This window comes from Solenopsis invicta, chromosome 11 (genome assembly GCF_016802725.1).
Source record: "Solenopsis invicta isolate M01_SB chromosome 11, UNIL_Sinv_3.0, whole genome shotgun sequence".
NCBI classification, from domain to species: domain Eukaryota; kingdom Metazoa; phylum Arthropoda; class Insecta; order Hymenoptera; family Formicidae; genus Solenopsis; species Solenopsis invicta.
The window spans coordinates 665,370-685,507 of record NC_052674.1 but is presented as its reverse complement, the minus strand read 5'-3'; the positions used below and the strand labels follow the sequence as shown (position 1 = coordinate 685,507).

Genomic DNA, 20,138 nt, shown 5'->3' with positions numbered 1-20,138 from the left:
ATTCGTAAAGATAAGGCGCGAGGAGAGAGCAGCCATTACATACGCTCCATTTTTATCAATCCAAACGATTTACCACTGAAAGAACTGTAATGCAGAAAAATGCCTCGAGCAAAATTTTCAACGATTTCAACCGGGCGAGCCGTACTGAAATGCAACGATTGAGAACGATCGTCTTTCCTTTCTTTTTTTGTAAGATTATAAGATTTACTGGCCTTTTTCGCGAGCAAGATCTCAATCAGAATTACGACAACAATCGATTTAACGCCAATATTTACATCGCGTCGATGATTCGATCGTGGATTACTAAGTTTGGCGGTAGTCTAATATAGTCAACTCGAGTCAAGTTGAGTTTATATTCTATGAAGTGCTGGAGAAACTTGGTTTGCAAACCGGTTACTAATGCTAAATTTACTTCGCCAACTGTGCAAACTCGTTACTGAAACATCGGCACAGTCCTCCAATCCCATTTGTTTGGATTTTAGAGAATCCGCAATTATACGTGTATATATATATATATATATATATATATGTAGAGTTAATTGTGTATATATATAATTACAATGCTATATATGTTATAGTCAAATGTTTCAGTAATCAATGCAATTCAGACATTTTTTTAAAAAGGTTACATGCATGTCTACATGTATTCTAAACAATAGCATGAAGAAATAAAAATGCTAAAAGATAAAAAGTAGTGTTGTTCGCGTGAGTGATATTGATCTGAAGAAAGACATGATTAACGTTATGCTATTGAGTAAAAAAAAAAAATAAAAAAAAATAAAAAAAATAAAAATTTATTGCAAATTAGAATCAAATATTAATATAAGTAATGTTATTTGTTAATGTGTAGACATTGTCTTACTATTAGTTTTGTTTGGTCTTTCGCTTCTTAATGATAACATCTTGTTTGATCGTTACAAACATGCAAGTTTGTTGATTCAAACATTATAAGCATTAATCGTTGACAGATATCTTCACAATTCAAGTCACGTTATCTAATTCCACGGGTAAATTAATCAAATATTTTTCAGCACTATCTGACACAAAATATCAAATATATGCTTTATATTAAAATCTAGGAAAGTTTTCACCGAAGAAGCTTCTAGAAATTCTAGAAACCCAATTTTCTACTAATAATTTCAACGTTTCTAATAAAATATAGTAATAAATTTAATATTTCAAAATTATCAATTTTTTTATAATAAATTATTTTACTAAATTAATTTTTATTAAGAATTGTGCATCAATTGTGTATATCAAAAAGATCCATAAGTATCAAACAGAAACAGCAATATTTTATAGAGTAAATCGTGTTTTATATGCGAAATCTTTTATCGAATGTATATGTACATCATAGCTTTAGATTTAACACTGAAAGCAAAAATTATGCTGTTACGTCATGATAATTTATGATGTACTGTAAGTATGTAGCTATTTATGAAAATATGGCACAAAAAAAATCGCTTAGATATGTAATCAAGAACATTTACCTAACGCTGACCTACAAAGACTCGTACTATCATTCGTACTATCGTTGTAACTTTTTTCTGGCCGACATGCACAGAGAGAGAGAGAGAGAGAGAGAGAGAGAGACAAAAGTTAAATGTTGCATTGAATTGTTTAATCGCACAGTAAATACAATATATGGACTTTTATTTATTTTAAGAGACAAATTAATTAATAAAATTATTAGTCATGTCTTGAAAAATAAAAAATTAATATGAAATCTCAATTGAGATGTTTTCAATCAAATATCTTGGTTATTTAAAAATTAAACGTATTGAATAATTGGAAAAAATTAGCTTTGGAAAGACGGCGCTACGACTCGTTATCAATCGCATGATTATCGGGAGAATCTCAACGTGAGAGTAAAATCGCGAAACCACACCTGTCATTACGTATCATGTGCGAATGAGTCACGTTTTGAATCATTTTCTAATCTTACGTATATGTATAATGAAAAAGCACCTTCGTAACCGACATTTACATATTTTACGTGAAAAACGCCGCCGGGAGTCATTTTAAATTGTTAATGAATGATTATTGCCATGTTTATTAAGGGTTATTTTTAACTTTTATACCATTATTATTTTTTATACAATAAAATTTCAATGAATATTAGCATACGCAATGTTTCTCTCTTTAGAACAGGCTACACTTCCGGGTGCCATTTTTTTATGAACCACACATTTATGATCTGACGTATCGTAGATTAGATCGTAAGGATGTATATAATTAACTAAATTACATGTTACATTGTCAACCGCAATTTAACCGCAATAAAGTCCAATATATATATATATATATATATATATATATATATATATATATATATGTGTGTTATATTATAAACATGAATAGACAATAGTATCAAAGAAAAACTAATTAAAATTTTGCAATTATTTTAAAAATTAAAAACATTATTCTTGCAAATATCACGAATTATCAGCTCATTAATCTTGACTATGTTAAGTATTAAATTAACAATTAACTATGTATTTTATTTTATATATGTAATTGTAAAAATAAACAATATCAGATAAAAACATTAATCATACAAAAAACAATAGTAGATTACGCATGAGATTACCCACGTACGTGTTTATCAGTCATATCAACGATCACGTTTTACTAATACATCACGTGAAAATATTTTATAGATAAAACATTTTCACGTGATGTATTAGTAAAACGCTTATAACGCTAATAATAATAGAGACAGCCTTAACCAAAATTATTAAACACTTGTATTTTTAAAAACTTTATTTTTATTTTATTTTTATATTTTTAAATCCAATTGATTTCTTTTGAATAAAAAAAGAAAAAAATTTTATTTTCATCTCATAAAAAGTTAATGCACACATGCGCGCACACAATTATTTTTATTAAATTTCCGTGTGCATACATAAATATCTTTTACATCATATCTTCCATTAAACTCAAAGCTAACGATCCATAAATTAAATCTTATTTCTTTATTAACTTGTACCAACAATCAATTACTACATAGATAGACTTTGTTCTATGTATTGTAATTGACGTTTTATGAGAACGTGATATCATGTACGCAATGATCAGCACATCTTTTACGTAAATTTAATGGATCATTCAAGATTGTATTACAAAATATATATTGTCTATACAGTAATTTGCAATTATTCGCAAGTATTTTTGATAAATATTGTTTTTCTGTGAAAAAGAAGGTAATCTTTTAAAGTAATACGTTATGGATGTCAGATATTTCTAGGAGATCAAACTGTGACGCACGTTTGTTACAAAAACTGCTTTGCGGTAACATAATAAAAAATTACATCCTCAATAAACGCTAATTCATATCATCAACATGATCATCAACATTCTACGAGTTTAAAAGAAAACTGAGAAAAATGAGAAAAATTATTAGCCTTACGACACGAGATTCGGTGTCATGATGAGCACGTGCATGTCGATTCGCTGTTTGTATGTAATGGGTTTAAGTAGCAGAAAGCCGAAAGAATAGCACGATAGCACGTGATGAGGCGCCATATCATGTTTGTAAATGGCTTTCAACGTCTTTATTTTGTCAAGTGCCGTTGATTTCCAAATACTGATGAGCTAAGATACTTTCGTCAAATAGTTTCGTTTTATTATCACGTCTCGCATTAGCGCGTCTTACACTGACTCGTCTCTCCCAATAAGATTTCAAAACGTGCACTTTATTCAGAATATCGTCTGCATCCTATTTCTTAAATTTTATAAAAGATGTAAAGATTTTATAATAATAAATTTGATAACAACTGTTTTTGAGAAATGTATATTATTCTATTATAAATTGATATAAAATTATATTTAGAAAATATTATAATGATTATATTAAATTTGTATAAAAGTGAGATAATTTAGATTCTCTCTTTCTCTTTAGAGATTTTGATTTTAAATCATTTAGATCTTAATGTATTTACAAGTATCTTAAATAAGATAAAAACGTTGCATAAATATAATTAAATATAACATCGATTAGAGTATTGTAAGCAAACATAAATCGCGATCATAAATAATAACACGATGAAAATGTGTTGATTCTCTAAACTCTGATAAACTTCGATTATTCCACAATAACAGCTGAGGACGGTTTCAGAGTATGCACGTAAATATGGCGATAAATCTGAAGGTAAAGGAAATGAGAATATATGTACGCGGAAGTGCAGCATGATTTAAATCCGCTCGAGCCAACGCGAGTGAATTAGGCTAATGGCGCGAGCGTGTTTTGTACTCTGCGCTACATAATAAACTCAATAAAATCAATAAAATCTGAAATAGCAGTGAAGCGGATTTTCCTTAGATGAAAAAAAAAAACGATGGTAATGTACGCATGAAAAATTGCTCGTTGCTCAGAACTTAGCAAACATTGCGTTAAAACGTGCCGTCACTACAGATGTGCTCGCTACCAACGACGAAAAAATTCTTGGCACGCTTCGTGCTGTAGCTAATGTACTACAATGGTAACTGGATATTTGGCTGCTAAAAGAATTCGCTTCGTACTCGCCTCACGGATCCGGAACAACCGGATAATCTGGATGTACAATCGGCACAAGCAATTATCACCCCATTCATTCTAACCCCGAATATTTATTTTTTCAGCAATTAAAAGCATTTATACAAGTTTTATAGCCGCACAATAAATATTCTGATTGACATTTCAAACGCGGCCATTACTTTTTCTCTCTTCTTTACATACACGCTTGTTTTATCGTTTAATAGTATATTTCACAAGTTCATCATGATACATCGTAAGTATCGCATTTATATGTTTTCATCTCATGTTCATGGCAAATACTACAATATTAATGTAGCATGTATGAAAAATTAGAAAATCTTGAAGAATTTTCATAAATTATAAAACTTTAAGTTAAAGAGTAATTAATACTTTTATATATTTATCGTGTGTAGTTATATCGCGCATATGTAATTATATATAATACTAATTGCAATTTTGTGAGTATGCATGTGTGTTAGATAATCTTTAATATTTGTTCGTGTGCATATTTTTTATGTGAAATCTTTCCCCTCTTTTCGAGTTAAGAAAATGTAGTTTAATAAATGTAGTTTAATAAATTAAGATAGTTCTATAACTCTGGCAACAAGTTGCATATTTGTCATAGATGTTTCAAAACTTGAATGTTTTCGTGTAAAGTGTGATAACAAATAGATGAAATTTACAAACCAACCGAGTATTTACCGAGTATTTCTTGCAGTATCGTACAACTGGTTTCGCAAACGTCGTAACACATTTGCTCATAGATATCGCTAGTGATTTACGTTCCAGTGTTGGCAGTGGCAATTCAAACAAACGGTACATCTAATGGATCAACGAATGCTATTTTGTGATAATAAACGTTGACGTTGTAACATCATTTTATTCCAAAATATATGAATTAATGTGATAATTGCGAAATCACATACAGGGAGCAATAATTTGGGTTTCACGTAAATATGAATTGTATGTTACTTTTGTACATTGTACATTGTACAATGTAACTTGTTTCTTAAAAACCTAATCTATGCAATATACATACGTAGAATTGCTATATTAAAACGCATTACATCATGATTTATGACCGGATTTTTCTTACAATCAAATGAGCGTTTGATTTTGTTGATACTAGCTTGAAAGGTGTCTGGTCTGTAGTAACAGTGCAAATTCAAAGTTATCTTAATCCCGATTTATGTGGCAAGTCAATGGAAAATTTTTAGGATTTGATATCATTTGCGGTAGACGTTACAGTTACTTGAATCTTAAATTCGGTCATGATTATTAAAAGTGTTTTATGTGTGACACATTACATTACAATTAAGTCTCTTAAGTAAAGCATAGATTTAAAAAATCGATAAACCTATATAACGAATATAACGAATAATCAAAGTTGACAGATGTAAAAATAAAAGCTTAATAGAAATAAAAAGCTTTATCAAGGTGATGATTAATAAACAAAATAAAATGGAGCATAAACATATCTGAAATGAACATGTTCATATTTTTAAAGCAAATTTTCCCTCGCTTTTAATAGTACCAACTTGTTCATTTTTATCAGTATTTTTTTATTAATGACATATTACGAGAGAAAGCTACTTGGTTATCTTTTCGTTTGTGTACCATCTCTTTTTCTCATCAAAATATTTCCAATAATATCATTCGTTCTATTGAGTAATACGAAACGGTCATTAAAACTGTTTGTTTCTTTTCGCGTGACATTATTATGAATAACATGATATAAATATAAGGTACACGAAAAAGCGGAAAAGTTCAAATTTTATCATTAAAATGTTAATAATAATTATAAAGCATTCTGTGCTTTTGCATTCAATTTGATTTATAATATTTGATGATTTATTTATTACACTTTCTGCTCTTTAAGGTAACGAGACAAATCATATTTGTCGAATAATAAAATCAAGTACATGCGTATGATTTTATTCGTCAATGTATCGTTGATGCATTTGCAAATATGCAGAAAAAATAGTGTCTTACCGGCGCCAAGAAGCGCCTTAATGAGTTTTATCGACTGTTTCATTAAGTGGAATATTAAGTGATGACGTAAGTCTTATGATAATCTTATTTTCTTTTTCATTATTTATGTCAACGATGTCAAAACGAGTTGTCTGAGTCACAAGATAATTACAACAACGGAAGTTATTTCACTTAGTTTCGTCATTATGATATATTATCATTAACGTAGATAAAGTCAAATACATTGTTATAAACTCATCAATTTAATGTCAGCACAATGTAGAAAGATAAGGAATTTATCAGCATCACCGTCGATTTGTGCATTTTAAAGCAATAAATTTTAAAATCTCACTAAAAAATAAAACTTTGTGTGGAAAACATATATAAACAATAAAATTAACGTTAATTTAATAAAAAATGTAAAGAAATATTTAAGAAATTAATAAATATTAAGTAGAGATGGATTAAAAACATTTTTTCTAGAAAATTAAACAAGTTTTTCGTTTATGTCATAGATGTATTATCAGAGACATCGCGAAAAGAAATATATGGTGAAAGTAAAACATTTTTTTTAGCAATATCACATTAGTGAGAATATTAATTCGAATTATACATCTCCCATGATCCGAATAAGTCGTGAAAATAATAGTATTTCTCTGGAACTCGTTTCGCTCGAGTTGACGGCAACTTCGTCGGATGCATAGTTTACAGAACATTTAGCTGCGATTTTTGCACTCGACTAGCTTGCGATTCTTCTTTTGCGCACACCTGCATCCATACATTGGCATCGCGTGATAGGAGCATTTTACTGATTTCTTGCTGATGCACTCTAAATGCGCCCTGTCATTTTTATCGACGATAACGAATGTCAGAAATGAATTTCGATTCTGTAAGAAGACGTGAAAACGGGACGAATATGATAAACTATAAAGCTGAAAAGGCGACGTAAGAAAGGAGATTGGACACGAAATGAAAATAGACGTCGTGCAAGAATAGCAAAAGCTGAGTTTGCCAGTGGGCAAACGTGGAAGGAACTGTCACATTCCCGGAGAAAGCTGGCGAGGGAAAACGAGCTAAAAGCGAAACGGAAAATAGAACCAGAACGAAAGGGAGTGGACAACGAACGAACGAGAGAGAGAGAGAGAGGAGAAAGAAAGAGAGGGGGGAGATAGGAGAGGGAAGGTGCGCAAAACCTATTGTTTCCAAATGCGATACAATGGATTCTCGGTTGTGTTAGCTCCACGAAGGCTGGCACTTCATTGGCCACTCGCGTTAACGCGTGCACCGGCCAAGTTTCCGTTGTCGTTTTGTACACCAAACGCATATCGCGTAAATGTGCATTGTGTACTCAGCATTGTTTCATGCTAAGCGAACCATAGTATTGCACGGGGTAAGGAACAAATTTGAATGGTGGAAAATGGAAAGTGGTCCACGAGCTAACGGAGGAATTACTACGAAGAAGTGTCGAGCACAATATTCCCTGCTTTCTCGTCTCAATTTTGTGAATCTTTGTAATAGCACGACTTGTGAACGAGAAAAGAGCATTGTTCATCCCCAAGTCAGAGACAGCAAAAAGCATTTCGTGCTTTTACATTTCTTTTTCTTTGTTGTAGAATGCCAAATAATGCATAATTGTGGTTTTCATTGTTATAAATTTATATAGCACAAATTCGCTCATCATATTAGAGTAGCAAAAAGTTGTCGATTTTTTTAAGAATATTAACATTCTACATTAGTATTAATAAATTAAATTGTTAACACTAATAATATTAGATTTTATGACTAATAAGTAATTAAAACATAGCGTAATGTATTCACAGATCTAGAATTGCGTAATTGTTAAACGCTTGAAGGGAATTATAGCATCAGTAATTAAGAGCAAAACAAAACTCTCATGTATCATCTTCGTTTAGACTTTTTGTAGACAGAGGGATTTATCAAAAACGGGAAACTACAGAGATAGTATTATACAATATAAAAATAAACCATAACAAATGTAATTACTGCAATGAGTAAATGAATAAAAATGACTATTATATTTCGTTTCTGTGTGCATCACAACGCATGTCAGAATTTAAGTACTTAACGGAAAATGCCTGCTATAAACGATGCTTTGAAAGAAAACCTTTTATCCAAGGAAATTCCTGGATTATAACCGTTTTTCACAAACTATACAGGATTTTATGGTTGCTTCGTAATAAACGCGTTGAGTTGAAGCAATAAAAAGTTTGGGATACTAAAATAACTGGGCTTACAAACTTTTGTGATATAACAGCAATTGTCTTATTCTTGTGGCGGAAATTTTAATAAATTTAATTCTATATATTGAAATTAATAAATTAACAATTACTGATAACGAGAACGCTTTAATTATTTATATAAAAATTTATCACGTTTAAAGCAAATACAAATCATATAGAATACTATATAACTTTATATAATAGGATATCTATGATTTTTTTATATTTTTATATAAAAACTTCACATTTTTAGCAAAATAAGCTGAGAACAATGTTAACTGTAACAACGGGTTTCTAAAATTACAAATGTGTACTTTCCTTCTTTAGGGATGAATAACTCTGTGTATAAATGTTGCGAGAATTGACGTAAGCACTGGCACCATTAAAATTTGTAAGCATCCTTACGGCCTGTTGCATAAATTTGTTCATCAATACATCACTTATACTATAACAATTCTCTAAAAGATCAGGTGCCTTCTTCTTTCGTGAGAAATAAACGGGATATAAATTCAATGAAAAGAGCTTATACAGACGTGCCGGCACGACGCCGATAAACAATAGCGGTAGAAGATAAGAAACTACCGTGTTCTTCCGGACTCCCTTCTTTCGTCAACATTAGCCCCACTATGTCGACGTTCTCTCGTCTATCTCTCTCTCTCTCTCTCTCTCTCTCTCTCTCTCGTTGAGTCGAATTACGTCTTCTCTGTCTTCTTCGAGGTTGTTAGCATAATAACGTCAAGTGCTTTGCTACGTTGGTAGTCAATACGTGCTGTCCGATCGCGCCGCGCTGATCATATCGAGTCATATTAGCGTCTCTCATGAAATTGCATAACGTTGTTATCCAGGCGCGCTTATATATACATACGTCGTACACGTGAACGTCGCGATATAAATGTACGTCATCGACGAATTTCCGTTATTACCCTTGCCGGAACTTATCACGCTTATCATCTTCATGAATAAAGCAAGAATCGCGTTAAAGGTAGCATCCACGCGCGTCGAGCTGACACTTCCGATAGAAACAATCATTGTGGCACTCGACAACTCGAGCGTTTCTCGAAACCCACTCGCTTCGTAATCGAGAGCTTCGAGAGAGTACCGAGTGACACACTCCTAATACGAATCGTTGTTCAACTCGGCATTCACTCTTGATACGCAGACGACAACCTCGATCACAGAAGGAATCCCGAAACAGCTCTGAATCCGAGATGACGACCCATATCACATCGATGGTGGTGGACTACCTGGTGTTTATCGGATTCATCGTGATTTCCTTCGTGATACCGCTATGGGGAAACTTCAAAACCAAGAAAAAAGAGACGAAAGCGAATTATGTGTTCGCTACTGGCAGCGTATCGATGGGCGCGATGATGCTATCGATCGCACGTGGAACTCTCGGCGTCAGGTCCTTTCTTGGTTACCCTTCGGAACTGTATTATCGAGGTAGCGCTATGTGGGAGACTCTGTATGGAATGCTCCTGGCCTATCCCATCGTCTGTTTCATCTTCGTACCCGTTTACTACAGCCTCGGTATCACGTCGGTCTACCAATACTTGGACATGAGGTAAACTTATATGCTTCTAATATACATATATTATTTTTAAATATTTTCATAAAAATATTTTCTATCGATGATTACGCGTAAATTATATTAAGAAATACATGAAAACAAACGGAGTAAAGTAATACGTATTGAATACATGTAAATATTAAATTATAATATAAAGTTGATAACAAATCGATAACAATAAAAAAAAAAAAAAAAATAACGTAAAGTAGGAATTTTATCGGCATATGTTTATCGAAAAATTTTAATTGAATAATATTGATTTTGGAAAAACGTATTGGATTGTATACCAGCAATGCACCAGATAAAATGCACACAAGATAAAAATTAAATCTTCTCGTGTATAATTTTTCGCTTTTCCTCTAATATACCAGGCATGCATTGCGTATTTCAGCATTGTGAAAACATTTATAGCTTTCAATAAATGTTGAATATTCTTTTCTATTATATTTAACCAAGAATTTCCAAACACAACAAAAATCTTGGTACATGTGTGGTTTACTCCGTGCCCAATGTACAATTTCACGTGCTCAACGTCTCACTGTGCGCACGTTTATTGTCAATATTTTCTGAGCAACGATAACAGACGTATGCTTGCTATGTTTGCTCATGTAACGGTATTTTTTGTGTTATGTTTAATTAATGCATAATATTTACAAGAAGTATCATTATCAACATAGAAGAGTTATCACGGGTGTAATTTATAAAGTTAAAGAATGTCACATATATGTACGTATACGTTAGTTATTAGCTTTAGATTGAATGCAAAAAAGAGAACAATTTTTAAAATTATTACTAAGGTCCCATCAATTCCTCAAATAACGAATATTTAGATAACAAAGAAGACAAAGATTGATTCTAGCTCCTGATATTGGTACATTACAATCTCGCAATGAAATTGAAATATTAATTAATTTGTATTTTGTCGAAAGTTTATATATATATATATATATATATATATATTATATATTTATTTATTTATGATTTCAAGAAAAATTGTCAAACATTGCTTCCATATTTCATAGTATTTTGCAAGTAATCATTAATAAATAACCAAGTATCTGATAACATTAAACAACGCAATATTTAACAAGGTTTACACTAAAAATATAAAGGTGAAAATGAGATTATATATGAGAAACTATATTGTTTGTTACTTTAAGTCACTTTAAGAGGAAGAATCTAAGGCATTACAATGAAATTCGCGCAAAACACAAGAACTTTAACTTAAAATAAATTTAATTTAAAATAAAGAATTAAAATAATAGAATTTTTGAGAAAAGAAATTATATCTACACATATCACATTACGGATATTTAATAAAGCACTTTAAACAAAATAATTTTTCCTCCGATGTGAAGAACACTACATCACGTCCAATTAACACGAAGATAATTCACCCTGGATCTTTCATTTCAACTCCCTTAATTATGTAAATTCCCCAGGTTCAAGTCAAAACTAGTCAGATGTTTGGCGAGTTTCTCTTATGTTGTACGGAGTCTGCTGAACTTGGCGGTCACGGTATTCACCCCTTGCGTCGCGCTGAAAGCAGTAATAGGGCTTCCGTACTGGGCTAGTATCGTGGGAATAACGACTATTTCTGTGGCTTTCACGATCATAGTAAGAACATATATTATGCTACATATTTGTATATTTTATAAATATCGATGTTTACTCACTGAACAAAATTTCTCTCTCTCTCTCTCTCTCTCTCTCTCTTTCTCTCTCTTTAAATATCTAGTACATATTTTCTCTCTTACTTTCTCTGTTCAATATTTTATTTAAAAATTAGAGTAATTAATGCTTTGAGATTTCATACAAAAAGTGTAGATTAAAATCATATGCAAAATACAACGCAACGCAATACACTATAGAAAAATGTCTTACATTTATTTGTGCAAACGCGATAATAACTATATAATAATACATAAACTATTTTTTGTTATGACATATGCAATATGACACGTGCAATATAATTGACTATGTAATTGGCACTCATTTATCCAAAATTGAAATAATATCGATTTCAATCTCAAAAGTTAATTATTCGCGACGATTCTCGTAGAAGCAATATTTTTTGGAAAGTTCAATATTTCAAATTTAAATATAAAGTAAAACTACATAATTTTGATAAACGTGAGCTTTCTGCGCAAATTACATTCCAGCAGCAAATTACCTATATTCGTCCCATAGGAAATTGGAGCAATCAAGCACGCATATAAATAGGACGCATTGAAGGGCGAATAATGACAGCAAGCAACGTTATTATGAAAAATAATGAAAACCTTATGACTTTTAATATTAACTTTTGCAATATAATGAGACATCAACGTGACGGGAAATATAATATTTGTTATAACATTAAATGCATATTTCGAAACAGATTACCTTTCTATGTAAAGATCTAAAGATTTAACATGATTAAAATTTTTTTAAAATTCAATAATTATGTTGATTTGACCAATTAATAACTATTACGTTACTAATCATTTGATAACAGTAATAGATTGTGTTATTTTACAAATACTTATTCATGTACGTTCGCTTTTTAGGGAGGTTTAAAAGCTGCTATTCTATCGGATGTTATACAAGGCTTAGCGATGATTGGTGTATCTTTGGTAATCATCATACAGGGAACTATCAACGTTCGTGGGCCGGCCAACGTTCTCAATGTAACTTCCGAACGCGGACGATTGAATTTCTTCAAGTATGTTACACCGATAATTCGCCAATTAATATCACTAAATGAATAATTTTCATTTCAATATAAATTTATGCTTAAAATGGATCATGTACGGAATTCGTATTGTGCAGTTTGGCATTTCGTTTCTGAACTTTAGAATTATTAATCTCGGCGAAAATATACAATTTTCCAACTAACTGTCAGCAAATTGAATAATGTTAAAATATGATTTTATATTAAAATTCTTTGCTACGCATTTCACAATTTAAAATTATTAAATTCCGCAACGGCGCACAATTATTTCACGGGTTGTGCATTTTTTGCATCTTTGAAATTTTGGGAAGACAATAAAGTAATCACTCCTTTCTAAATTGCAAAAGAGTTTTAATAATTGAGTATTTCTTTAAAAGGCGCACATAATATTCTGAAAGTATATCACTAACGATAAAATCACGATATTTATTTTCAGCTTTGACATGGATCCGACTCTTCGAGTAACGACAACATCGGCAACACTAGGTCAGCTCTTCATGAGTTTATCTATTTTCGGATGTCAGCAGAATTTTGTCCAAAGATATTGCAGTATGTCGAGCCAAAGTAAAGTTGTCAAGTAAGTAAAGTTTTTATCTTGGTATGAAACTTCGAACGATTCCCTATATTATTTTTAGCATGCAACAGTAAACGATATATTTGTATTACATGTTATGCGCAACTCGTTAAATATTTTCAACGATAACGTGATTTATGCAAAGTAAATTATCATTTTAAATATTTAAAACATCAATAGAAATTAAGTATACGAATACATACACGTAATGCATAAATAGCTTTAATTAAATAAAAAAAAAGATTTAATAGTAAACTTTTTATTTTGATAATAAAATTGTATGTTAAATATTAAGTCATAGACGATATGTAACAATAGTTAATTAGAACATATAGAAACTATGACATAAAATTCAACTAATAAATAAATATTTTATTCTGAAATATTTTGTATATTTTTTGTTATAAAAACTATTATTAGTAATTATAATACATGAATTAACTATTACAGACTTTTATGTACGTAACATAATAAAAATTAATTTAATTATTAAAATCAATGATTTAAAAAGTATCATATAATAATATATTATTTAATAAATTTTTATTTCGAAATAATATGGGTTTGTAATATACAAGATATAAATATAAATGCAGTTTTCATCTTTTTTTAAAAAAGAAATTTTTTTCTTAAATGTTGGCATGCATTTCAGTTGTACTTGATATATTACGTATTTACTCGCGAGTTGTTGAAATTTTTCGCTGCAGTCATTTCATTTGAGTTGTCTAATGATTCATTAAGGTGAGCAACATGAAATATGATTCACATTAAGTCATGCAAATAACTCTTATCTCAATGTAAAGAGTTTCGACTTACAGATTAAAATAACGCAAAAAGACAATAGAAATTAAAGTAGAATATAATGTTAGAGCAAATATAAATTATACAAACAAAAATTATTCTAAAATTTATTATACAATATCATAGTATATTAAATTAATAATAAATTATAAATTATATTAAAATATGAATTAAAAATAAATTAAATTGTAATTTAATTATAAATTGTAAAACCATCCCTTACGACTATGGAATATCAAGAAGAAAAGAATTTCAATTTTTTTCAAAAACTTTTAAAGCATGCCTTTTCGTAAAATGTCATATCGCCATCATGATGTATGGGCACATTCCTTACCGTAAAATTAAATTCAGGAATTTTCGTTCACATGTGTTACATTTAACCTTAGGACAACGTTTCCTTTTACCTAGCAAATTTATTTGTAATCTTTTATTATTTGAGACTTATGTCGCTTATAATGTAGAATATAAATGCAATTGTGCACAATTGAAGCAACTCGCAATCTCGCACGATTGTAAGCGTGTAGAAAAATTGAGGCGTACATATAGTAGTCAATGTAAAACCATACATTTTTCTAATCCAATGTCTGATCGTAATCGTATAAAAACTTATGGCAAATTTGCTGCGGTGCTACTGCACTTAAATTGAAACATCACATGAAACAAATGCATTACGTTGGTCCGTAAAATTTTATTACTCTCAAACGTACCGTCAGAGGAATTTAAACGGATATTCTTGTAACAAAAAGTAAAGTTTTATACTTGATCGGGTGACATAGTAAGTGGCTTGTAAAAAAGTTTTCGACATTGCAATAAAAATTGATCATTAGATTCAACAAAATTTTAATATTCAAAATTATTTCTTATTGTTGTATAATATATGTAGCATATAAAACTTGGTTTGAAATCAGTATGAAATATTATGTGTATTTACGTTACGTTGATTTTGTTTAAAAAGAAATGTATGTATTGTATGTGTATAACAATAGATTAAAAAGAAAAATAGTTTTATAAAAGATAGTTTTTATATAATATTATTGTACACAAATAATACGAGTGTACATATTTCATAACGTTACCGTTTTTAAATGTGGTTAGCATGTTGAAAGTTATAAAATGAATTTCTCAGCGTTAACGACAAGTTAATAGATTTTACGTCGATAATTTCCCGCATTCGTCGTATCAGCGGCAGAAAGTTTTTGGAAAGTGATACGATTGGACCGCGATTTAGGAAATTGTACCCACAGTTACTATTACCACATAATCAATGAGAACCCCGTAGAGAGCTGAATGGCGCCGCGCCAAACTTTCAGTACAGAGATTCTCGCTATTCAATAAGAGGTCTATAATATCCGTGCAATAGACATCGACGTGCCTTGAAAGAGAAAAGAGAATAAAATCTCTATGCATAAATTTATGCATAAAATGACTTGCCAAGAGTGAGAAAGAGTGAGTAAAACTATTCAGAATGATGAAGAATTAAAACCCCTTAAAACGTCTACATCATTCGTTACTGTAGACTGCTACGAAATACCTAGAGACATTACAAAATTATAATGAATGACTGCGTCGTCACTGTCGGCAAGCTAAAAATTTATGTTGTTACGGGATTTACCCATTCTAATGTATATTAATGTGACGCATTATGCTGCATAAGCGGTTATACTCGATATTTTTTTAGACTTCCTTGACGAGCATTTTAATTAATGTCGAGATACAATATAAAGGTTTTAATTAACGTGCATTAATGCAAATTACAAGTGTCTGCTGTATGTCAATCTGAATCATTCTTGTATGTTTATATTATTTAATAATTCAACCACTTTTATTATCTTATTTTCTTTCCATTTTTTCTTTTTTTCTTTTTAAAAATTTTATCTTGTTAAAAATTATAATGCCATTTAAATGGGTTTCATTATCTCGAAAAGTTCAAAGAACAATTAAGAATAAATGTTATATAATTATGCAATTGTCATCTGCATTTGCTCCATTATTCTTACATCAGTTGTTCATTACTTTCCACTTTTATTTTTGCGTACATAACAAGTTCTTATGACGCGCGTGATACTGCTGCGCGCTATTCTGTTAAGTCTTACAGAATAATAGGAATGCTATTCCGCATATATATGCATACATTATCCTTATGTGCTTGCACGTAAACCGTTTTAAGCAACGAATGTTAAATATGTGTCTAGTACTACACACACTTAATAAAAGTCACATACTTAATAAAAATAGAATAGTTAAACTTAAAATAAATAAGTCTTTTTGAATAAAATTATCAATCTCTTGCTACATTAAAATAATGTAAAACAATTTAGAATGTAATTTCCAATAATTATAGAAACAATACAGTATATGCGAATGTGTGTGTTAACTATAAATTTATAATACTACGTTCGATAGATGTGATATGTATGCATATTGTATTCAAACAAAATTCATTGGATTTCTGCTAACATTTGGTTTGACGTCACTCGGTTACAATAGTTTACTGTTACAAGTCGTTGCATTGTTAAACAATTACACTTGGTGTAAACCAAGTAAAGTATTGCTGTAGTTAGGTAGTACAAATACAAAATTCATCGTAATCATTGATCGCGTATCGAGATCATAATGCGAAGATAAAAACCTATTGTGTATTATAAGAAAGGAGAAAAAAGTTATTAAAGAATTTGCAAACCAGTTTGCCAACCATGAACGGAAATAATTACATAATATTGATTTTTTCAAGAATTGTGTCATGCGTTTGCATAATAACATAAACGACCTTTGTACCTGCCAATCTATTTTAGTAGCATTGCTATCTCAGACTTAGCATTATCGTGTCAATTTAATATTTCAGTCTCCGATTTTTTTAACGAAGAAATATTTTTGTTTTCAGGACGATGATGGCCAATATGCCTATAATAATGGTTTTGTTCTCGTTATCGTGGATCGTTGGAATGGTGATTTTTGCCAATTATGCTGACTGCGATCCACTCAGTCTGGGTTATATTTCCAAGATCGACGAGATTGTACCGTTCTACATCGAAGATAAATTCTCCAATGTACCCGGAATGCTTGGTCTGGTCATGGCAACTCTCTTCAACAGCGCCTTGACTTTGGCGGTATCGAATCTCAATTCTCTTGCGACAGTGACTTTCGAGGATTTCCTGAGTCACATACCCGCGATGAGTGATCTGAAAGACAAGCATCAGCTTTACGCAATCAAAATAATCGGCGTTATCTACGGCTTGCTAATAATCGGCATTAGTTTTTTGGTAGCTATGCTGTCTGGCGTAATAGAATCTTCTATGCTGATGACGTCGGCGACGTCTGGACCTCTTCTCGGCGTATTCCTCCTCGCCATGTTGATACCTTGTGCCAATTGGAAAGGTGCCGCCGCTGGTATGATTTTTAGTCACGTAACGACAATGTGGATCACCTTCGGTCATCTCAGTCTGGGCACCGTGATCGACATGCTACCTCTGTCGGCAGACAATTGCCACAACGAGACGTTTTCCTCATTCGTCACCAAACCAATTAGTCTAGAGTATTCTACACCGAACGTTTCTAGCTGGATGACGATTCAAGAAAACGATACCCTGTCGTCTGCTGCTATCGTCGACGTGACCGATAAATCGTCTAATCCTTTAAATGTTCTTTATGGGATCACCTATATGTATTACGCTCTTATTGGTAGCGTAACGACGGTCGGCGTTGGTATCATCGTGAGTTTAATTACGGCTGATGCCGAAGCTGACAAGTACCAGGAGCACTTGCTGCATCCTATGGCACGAAAGATAGCGGGATTATTTCCCGGAAAGCAGAGGCTTTACGCCGGCAATACTAGTCTTGCAAGTAAAAATGAAACGGACTCTACGAATGCTACTCTTTCCTCGGTGATGTCTATTCCTGATAGTGTTGAAAAGGCAACTTCTCCTCAAGGATGCACCGATGATAGGAGAAGAGTACACTTGGATGATGGATACGTGGAAAAATTAAACGCGTTGAAGAGCGCTTCCCTTGACGTAACCAATGAAATCGGCAAGCATACTAAATTATAATATTACATTGCAAGTTTGCAAATGCTCTTCGTGCAATATTCGCAAATATCGTTATTGAATCGAAAATCTCGACACTCGCGAGAGTAGGGATATACTGTGATCAACTCGGCAAGCGAACACTTGTGTATATGTTAGTGCCAAATTTTATTATCCGAACATGAGTTTGTGACCTGTGCGCGTGAAATGTAATTATGCATAAGCAAAGTTTCCCTCGATTACAGTGTTCGGGCTATAGCTCAAAATATCGCTCAAATGAAGGCAATTCAGAGACGCAATTCGTGAAAACTTTTAACTTGCGTGCCAATTAGAGTTAACTACGAGACACGCGTGACGTTGTAAGCTGCATTTAGACATGAACACGATTTACTAAGGAAGATTATCAAGTACACACGCTTTTACTGAATGAAATTCACGTCACTGCTTGCAATGAATGATTTCTGCATCTGAGTGAAGAGTGCATACAAGTAGAAATCGGTTAATTACTATATAGTAAAAATTATATAGTAAAAAGAAGTATTTAGATTAATCAAAAATGTAAATACATAGTTTTGTTATTTGATTATAGATGACGAAAACTTAATGATTAAATCACCGACCGATAAAGCAATCTTTTTGCTTTTGTTGCTATGATATTTCGATTGTATGGTTCAAATATGTGTTTTAATGTATTTACATTACGTTTCTTCTTTAATTATGTTCTAATATAAGGATTATTTTCTTGACTCTTATTTATCTCCTCTTATTTATCTCTTAATCTTAAATCTCCGTATATCTTAACAATATAACAGAAAATCTCTCAAAAATAATTTCGTAAGAAAAAAATCAATCAAAAATAAATTAAAATTGTTGAAAAATATTTTCGGATTGTTTTCACGTACTTGTTCATATTAAATTAATATTTTTTCACAAGTTGTACTTTTATATTTTATGAATCTACTGAATTATAAATACGATAAATAATATAAACATTTTCTTTCATATCGTGAAAATAATGATTGATAGCAACTTGCGTCAATTCTAAAAAAATTAAATAAAGAAGCAGCGTAATCTTCTTACAAAGAGAGATACGTTAGCATTTTATATCTTCGTATGAGATTCACTAATTCGAATCGATGTTCTGCATAGTATATATCTTTGTATTATTTTTAGTAAAGATAGTTGCAAAACAGTAGTCATATGCGAGGGTTCCTTTAACATATGGAAAGTTCCAAATTCGTTTAAGATTTAGATATTGTGTTATTGTAAATCTTAAACGAGTTTCCATAGCATTTTTTATAGTAATAAGTAATATTATATTTTGTGTAGAAAGTTGCGTATATCTGATACATGTACATATGAGTGTAATTCGCATATAGGTTGTTGTTTTTAAATCTATCTAGCAAATTTTGATATTCAAGTTTATTTTTGTACTTGAAGACTTGAGACATTGTGTGAGTTATTTTATAAGTAGAATGTTATGAATGTTCGACATACATATGTAATGAAGATAATGCCAATTCAGCGACTGTGATCGTTGATTTTATTTGTGTCATTGTGTCTACATATTTATTATTTAAATAATAAACTTTATTAATTTTTATCCGTTTTATAGTTATTTGTGATCCTCGAGACAACCTCTTTTTCGAACAAATAATAATCATAAATATGATTTTCGACGAAAATTAATGTGCTTTGTTTAACAAATATATTCAAATTATTAATGTCTAC

The 20,138-nt window shown here is 31.1% G+C and overlaps 1 protein-coding gene across 5 annotated transcripts in view; it reads left to right on the top strand.

The window, feature by feature from the left end:
* The window catches only part of LOC105198779 (sodium-coupled monocarboxylate transporter 2), a 29,228-nt gene extending 9,218 nt beyond the window's left edge, over nt 1-20,010 (top strand). For 2 of the 5 annotated variants that reach the window (XM_026136298.2, XM_039455100.1), the window contains 5 exons: nt 9,887-10,291; nt 11,740-11,914; nt 12,847-13,001; nt 13,447-13,587; nt 17,267-18,431. In XM_026136298.2, the coding sequence (XP_025992083.2) occupies nt 9,936-10,291; nt 11,740-11,914; nt 12,847-13,001; nt 13,447-13,587; nt 17,267-18,431 (1,992 nt within the window). In that variant the 5' untranslated portion in view covers nt 9,887-9,935. The other 3 variants (XM_039455101.1, XM_011165618.3, XM_039455099.1) reach the window with 3 other exon arrangements.
* Nucleotides 20,011-20,138: the final 128 nt, after the last annotated feature.